General features: G+C 35.5%; 1 protein-coding gene across 6 annotated transcripts in view; it reads right to left on the bottom strand.

Annotated features, from left to right (window-relative positions):
• Window positions 1–360: 360 nt before the first annotated feature.
• SLC38A9 (solute carrier family 38, member 9) overlaps window positions 361–7,294 on the bottom strand; it is a 95,564-nt gene continuing 88,630 nt past the window's right edge. For all 6 annotated transcript variants that reach the window (XM_010853513.1, XM_010853512.1, XM_010853517.1 and 3 more), the window contains 3 exons: window positions 6,910–7,058; window positions 2,338–2,427; window positions 361–1,149 (listed from right to left, as the gene is read on the bottom strand). In XM_010853513.1, coding sequence (XP_010851815.1) covers window positions 984–1,149; window positions 2,338–2,427; window positions 6,910–7,058 — 405 coding nt within the window. In that variant the 3' untranslated portion in view covers window positions 361–983. The remainder of the gene's footprint in view (window positions 1,150–2,337; window positions 2,428–6,909; window positions 7,059–7,294) is intronic.

Below are 7,294 nucleotides of genomic sequence, written 5' to 3'. Positions count from 1 at the left end.
CAATTACAGAAGTAAGCTGTGTGGGGGTGGTCTCCTTCTGGAGGTCATACTTTAAACAGAAGTAATCCTTTCCTGTGTTGAAGAAATCACTTTCACCCCCTGCAAAGAATATACTTTTAAGGAGGTCTCACTCCTTCTGACTCCTCTCTATTCCCTTAACACCTTATACATCTCTCTCTTCCATGCTTCTTACACTCTTCCTCATTGGTCCAGTCATCAAATTCTATGCAATCTTCAGGGATCCAAAAAAAGGAAAAGAGCCCACTGGATCTTGGAGGGAAACCATACGTGTTCCTATGGAAACTGGGGCTGGGGAACTAGAACTGGATCAGAAACAAAGAGGAGTCAGACTGCAACAAATTCTCCTAGTTCCTTTATTTTGTATAAGTTTCACAACCATGGGGTCTGTATTAACATTGTAGATTTTTTTTTCCTGTTTTAAAAACAGATATTAAGGACTCACATAAGAATTCTACTAACACTGATGTCATGGACACTTTTTAAAAAATGAGGTATTTGGTTTACTGTCCAAAACAGTAAAGGTTTGGGCAAACTGAAGAAATGATCTAGCAAGTAATAAAATGAAACTGAATCACTGAAACAGAAATGGGACCTGGCAATACAGTTGCTGTGACACCCTGAGAACCTTTATTGTAGCCAAAATAAACCTACCCACCTTACGTCTCTAAAAGTAAAACCTAGCATGATTTTTCCTAGAGGCATATGTTTCTACTTGGAAAAGACAGTGAGAATGAAGAGATGAGTGAATATGAGAAAGGTAAAGAGATTAAGACCACTCTTACTGCCCTTTTCCCCACTCTAATAATAATTACTGACTAATGGACCCTTATTTCCTTGTTATCAAATGACCTTAGGAAAATATTTACAGTCAGAGCAAGAACAGCATTTTCAAGTGAATTTATGTGGAACCGTTGTCAAAGTTCAAAATACCATGAAAGATCTTGAGAAGGCAGTTGACTATTTCACATAAAAAACTGAACAATCAGGTTAGCCAGGCCCAAAATAATGATGAAAACGTGAAAGATTAATTTAGGCCACGTGAGACGGTCTTCTTGGTGGAGGGAAATTATATAGATGAGAGATGGATATATGAATACAAAGGCCAGGCCACATGCTGCTCCTGAATACCTGCAGAATAAAAAAGTTTTTAGGTTAATAATCATTCTGCATTTTTCTGATTTACAATTATGGTAAATATAGGTTAATTTAAACCGTCCTCAATTGGATGTTACAATAAAATTATTTTTGATTCATTTGTTGTTGACATAAAGCATCTGAGTTTAAAACTTATTTTACTTGCTAAGTTAATATAAAATACTATTTCCTGTTCATCTTTATAGCATCTGCTTGACAGAGTTTTTTATTCATCTCTCAAGTCTCTGTAGTTCCTCTGTATCTCAGTGATTATGGCTACTTCCTCAGAAACATCTGGAGATAGGCTTCCTATCTTTGATCTTTTATAAACTAATTATAAATTCTGAGTTGTTGAAGGACTGCAAGCATCTGCTTAAGACTGAGAACAGATGAATGTCTTGTTGGTATTCAGCATAATTATCAAAGATAGTAACAAAAATACCTAAACACATGACTGAGGAACCTACACTTACTTCTTTCCTTCCCTATACTTAATTTCCTTATAAACAGCTTAAAGGGAACTTGTAAATCCATTATATTTCACAAGTGTCAGGCTAAAGGTCTCCTCTTTTGTCTTTCGCTACTTTTATAGGAAAGGGTCTTCAAAAAAAGTAACTCAGTCCTGCTTTCTACAAGGTTAAGGAAGAAAAATTGGATCATTATAAATTTCAGTTTTCCATGAGAATCTGAGGTCACAACTTTAATCCCAGTCTACTCAATCTATCACAATATATTCGGAGAATGGATATTAAGCAAAGAGCCATCTGGGATCTAAACTTTCTGACTACAATTGACACTGAAATATGTTCTTGAGTAGAAATGGATTAAGAAAGTTGGGACATAGCCCTGACATATTAGAGACCTTCCAGGTACCCCAAGAAGTTATATGTTACATATTAAAAATAACTTTATTTTGGATAAAAATAAATACAGTGGAAAATTATGAGAAAAAGAGAAGGGGAAGGTACCTAAGGCTAAGGAAAATGGTGCTTCTAGAGTGAGGAATAAGCAAAAGTGGAAGATAAAGAGCCCCTTAACTGACACCAGTGAACTGCACTTGAATGTTAGCAATTTTAAATACTCACTGGAATTTTAAACAATTATATTAAGACAACAACAGTAGGAAAAGCATAAAAATAAAGACCAATATGTAAAGGGGCAAAGTTGCCTTACAGGCAGTACCTTATGATTCCTCCTATGTTTGGGTAGAAACAGGCCATGATCACTCCAGCTCCCACAATAAACAGATTAAAAATCAACACGTGGAAAATGCTAAAAGTTGAGAAGAGAGTTTGAAGAAAGAAAAAATATAAAAACAGGCAAATTATAACAATGTGAGAATGAAATTCATTTCTATCATCTCTAAAATGAGAATGTCTTAAACTTGACAATAAAATTACAGCATAAATAGAAGGCAACAGGAGTACTCAATACTGGTGGTGGGACAGTGATACTGGCCCTTTCCTGCAATTATATAACTAGATTAAATTCTGTAGGAGCAAACTGGTCGTGTATATCAGGGTTTACATTCTTTCATCTGTAATTCCATTTGGGTGGAATATCATAAGAAAATTAAAAAACTATTAACATAAAGGTATTTGTAAAAAGAACTGCTGCTTTTGAATTGTAAAAAGAATTGATGCTTTTGAAACTGTAGTGTTGGAGAAGACTCTTAAGAGTCCCTTGGACTGCAAGGAGATCAAACCAGTCAATCCTAAAGGAAATCAGTCCTGAATATTCATTAGAAGGACTGATGCTGAAGCTGACGCACCAACACTTTGGCCGCTTGATGCGAAGAACTGACTCACTGGAAAAGACCCTGATGCTGGAGGCGGGAGGAGAAGGGGACAACGGAGGACGAGACGGTTGGATGGCATCACCAACTTGATGGACATTGAATTTGAGCAAGTTCCAGGAGTTGGTGATGGACAGGGAAGCCTGGCGTGTTGCAGTCCATGGGGTCTCAAAGAGTTGGACACGACTGAGCGACTGAACTGAACTGATTTGTAAAAAGATAGAAGCATCCTAGAAATATGGCAGGGCAGCAATTTACTTGATGGAAACATTTTAAAATGTTAAAAATATATAATCACTGTTACCTAGATGGTAAAAATCTATCTAGGCAACTTGAGGAAAAAGCTAGTTAGATTTTTACTACACAAGAAAATCTTAAAATGCTTGAAAAAAATATCAGAAAGAAATACACTATAAGGGAGTAGTGATTGTGTTACAATTTGGGATTTGGGGTAGTTTTTCTTCATTTCTACACCTGATAAATTTCGTATGTTTTATAGTATTCCTTTGTAAAGTATTATTTTACTTTTATAATTAGAAAAATAAATTTTATCAAGGGAAAGGCAAAATGGGCAGGTTTTTATTTTTCAGATTTAGTCACGTAAAGCTATTCAGTATTTACCATGAGCAGAATATCAGCTAAGTAAATTGAACTAGATGTTAACAATTCAAGGCTTGTGAAATCAATTTTGGGACAGAAATAATCATATGGTAGATGGAATGTGATGCTTGAGAAATAACTCCATTTCCTCCCAAAATGATCCTTAAAAGTCAAAGTTACATATCAAAGCAATATTTTGAGCCCAAGTTATCAGAGGTTAATTAATCCCTGGGAAAGATTACAGAAAGAATTAAAAATGAGGAAAATTATTTATACAAATAAATGGTTAGTCATATATCTTGATGAATTACAAAGATATTCAGGCTTCTAGATCTTACTATTTATCTAAAAACTCCAACCTTAAAATTGCTTCAGAGCTTTGAGACATTGGCTGGGCCTCTGTTATTTCTGTATTGTAAAAGGAAACAATTTTGTGTATTTTTCCAAAGCAGTGGTTCTCAAAGTGTAACCACGAACCTCAGGGAAGTTTCCAATTCCCTTCCAGGAAGCTCTGAGGTAAAAATTATTTTCCAGTCAGACAAAACATGCTTTGCAAAAGCAATGGTGGGTAAACTGCTGCCCCCTTAGATTGGATAGAGGTAGCTGCAACTATCTCTGTATTCTATACTGTATTCTTTACTGCCAAACATTCTCAAAAAAAAGTTTTATTAAAAATTGTCCTTGATAAAGGACTGAAAATTATTAGTTTTTTTAAATCTCATACTTCGGTGTTGTTTTTGTTTGTTTTTGGATGCGCTGGGTCTTCACTGCGACCTGCGGGCTCTTCATTGCAGTGCATGAGCTTTCTCTAGTTGTGGTGCAAAATCTCATACTCTGAACAAACATCTTTTTAATATTCTGTATGATCAAATAGAAAGTATGTAATACAGCACATCTGCTGCATGCTGAAGTACAATGGCTGCCTCGAGGAAAAGCACTTGTGCAACTGAACTGGGGGACAACCGTGCTGTTTTTTCCAAAGACCATTTTTAATTGAAAGACAGACAAACTATGTTTCTTTAGATTTGGGTATGTGACAGACATTTTCTTAAAAATAAATGATATGATCTTATCATTTCAAGAAAAACAACTGGTAGTTTGTGTTGCCAATGATAACATTGAGCTTTCAAGTAAAAATTAGAATTTGGAGAGCTGGTATTTGCTACCATGAGAGCGGGACAGTATTGCAATATCTAAGACTTTTATAATGCAACTGGTGGTGATAATAGCGAAAGTGGGGTCTGATAATATATAATGAAATGGGTCAATATTTGGAAGATCTATAGAACTCAGTAAACCAGTATTTTCCAAATGACTAAACCTAATGTTATAAAATCATACATGGGTAGAAGATCCAAATTGTAAGACAAACCAGTGGCTTTTAATGTAACTGAGTTTCAGATTCAACTAACTTTTAAAAACTACCACCTGTCAAGGTTTGGCACAGTAGCAAACAAAAATACCCACAGTGATCTGGAAAGGCTATTAAAAGTACTTCCTTCTTGCTCCAACTATGTGTCCATGGGAGGGTGTATCTTCTTCATATATTTAAATAAAAATTACATATTACAACAGAATGAATGTAGAAAATAGGATAATTCAATGATATACTAGCAAATCAGACATTAAAGAGTTTTGAAATGTAAAAAAATTTTTTGGAAATTGTTCGTTTTCAAAAATATCATTTATATGTAAACAAGTAATGGCTTTATTATTGCTTTTTAAGTAAATTAATAAACATTTTAAAAGTTTGGTTCTAATTTTTCGTGTTAAATATTGATGGATATAACTCACATAAACTAAAGTTCCTGGGGGTCCTCAAATAAACTTTAAGAGTGTAAAGGGGTCCTGAGATCAAAAAGTATGCTCCAAAGTATGCAGTGTGCAGAGTACTTGCAACTGTAGGATAAATGATAATGTGTTCCTGATGGTAGGGGAAGAAATGTAATCTGAATGAAAGAGGGAAATTCCAGACTTCTTCCAAGAAGAGAAAACATTCTAACAGCCAACATTATGCAAAATAACAGCAGAAAACAGGAATAATGCATTTACCTAGAATTTTTTTTTCATCTATGACTTAAAATGTATTTATTAGTAAATATGGCAGGGCATATAAACACAATAGGATTCTTACATTTACTGAAATCCAATGTGAGAACTGTAGTTGCTGCTGTTGTCAAGGCCAGAGGCTTGGTAACTCTTGACGTTGGCTTTTAAAAGTTTTTTGTTTTTAAAACTACATACTTATAACCAATTATTTGTTAAATGAGGGGAAAGACTGCATTACTTTACTTCAAATAAACGAGTGGTTAAGACCACTCGTTTAGTTGGTTACAGCAAGTGTAACTTTTTTCAAATTTTATCCAAAAGCTTTCTTCATTTAAGATAATTTATTCCCAATAAAATAGGTTAGGACTAGGTACTTTTTACTGCTGCTTCTGCTGCTAAGTCGCTTCAGTCGTGTCTGACTCTGTGCGACCCCACAGACGGCAGCCCACCAGGCTCTCCCGTCCCTGGGATTCTCCAGGCAAGAACACTGGAGTGGGTTGCCATTTCCTCCTCCAGTGCATGAAAGTGAAAAGTGAAAATGAAGTCGCTCAGTCGTGTCTGACTCTTAGCGACCCCATGGACTGCAGCCCACCAGGCTCCTCTGTCCATGGGATTTTCCAGGCAAAAGTACTGGAGTGGGGTGCCATTGCCTTCTCCAAGGTACTTTTTACTAGAATAATCTATAATAAAACTTAATGTAAGAGAAGGCATTAACCAGGGGCCCACAAGGAAGTTTCAGTAAATAGAAACTTCTCTTGGATAAGGGTGACTAGCTTTGAACAGATTTTTCAAGAGGACTCAAACTCTTTCATCGCCAATAAGAGATTAAAAATTATAGCAATCGTTACAGAAGCAAATAATAATTTAAACTTGCTATGTATCTCACGTTCAATCCTAAACCATTATTGTTTATGTAAAACTGCATGACTGGTAATAAATATACAAGTAAATACCAATAACTAAATGAGTTGCTTCTCATTAGCCATACATTACTAACACAGGTACTACTACATACTACTAACTTCTTGGCAAAGAGTAGATTAATAGCAACTAAATCACAAGATAAATATAGCTGATATCAGAGCTAACATAACTACATGGGCAGGAATTAACTTTAAATCATTCTGGACAAGGGAGCGGCTTCTATTTTTAAAGCACTTCTGGGAAAAGAACACCAAAGGTCTATCCTTAGTAATCGTTTTCATTAGGCAAAGTTTCATAGCAAAAGGATCAGTCACATTTTAAACTGACCTGTTTGCACAGTCATTTGTTGCTTGGCACATCTTGCTGGTCAAGAGAAGAGCCCTTACCTAGGATAAACGTCACCGAAGACATGACCCAGTAGCTGGACGCGAGCCAAGTAGCCTAGAAGTGGATACACAGTCATCATCTGGAACAGCAGGAATATTCTTGCAATGAAGGACAGGATGTCACTGCTAGGGAAGTTGTCTAAAAAGTTCTAATCCAAGAAAGACAATAAAGTAATGTCACAAGTCAAATTCAATACATACAAATTTATAAAATGGAGTTTTTTGCTTATTTTGAACACAGGTGCCACTCAAATTGCATGGTTTTGTGGGCTGGCGCCCGTTCACAAACTATTTGCTAACTATTACTCTTCAATAGCTAAGTACAGAAATTAAAAGTAAGTATTTAGAAACTTAAAGAAATTCGACATTGGCATATTTTTGTTTT

The sequence above is a fragment of the Bison bison genome, unplaced genomic scaffold (genome assembly GCF_000754665.1).
Source record: "Bison bison bison isolate TAMUID 2011002044 unplaced genomic scaffold, Bison_UMD1.0 scf7180017864328, whole genome shotgun sequence".
Classification (NCBI taxonomy): domain Eukaryota; kingdom Metazoa; phylum Chordata; class Mammalia; order Artiodactyla; family Bovidae; genus Bison; species Bison bison.
Note: the sequence above shows the minus strand (reverse complement) of the source record. Positions and strands in the feature narration are given on the sequence as shown.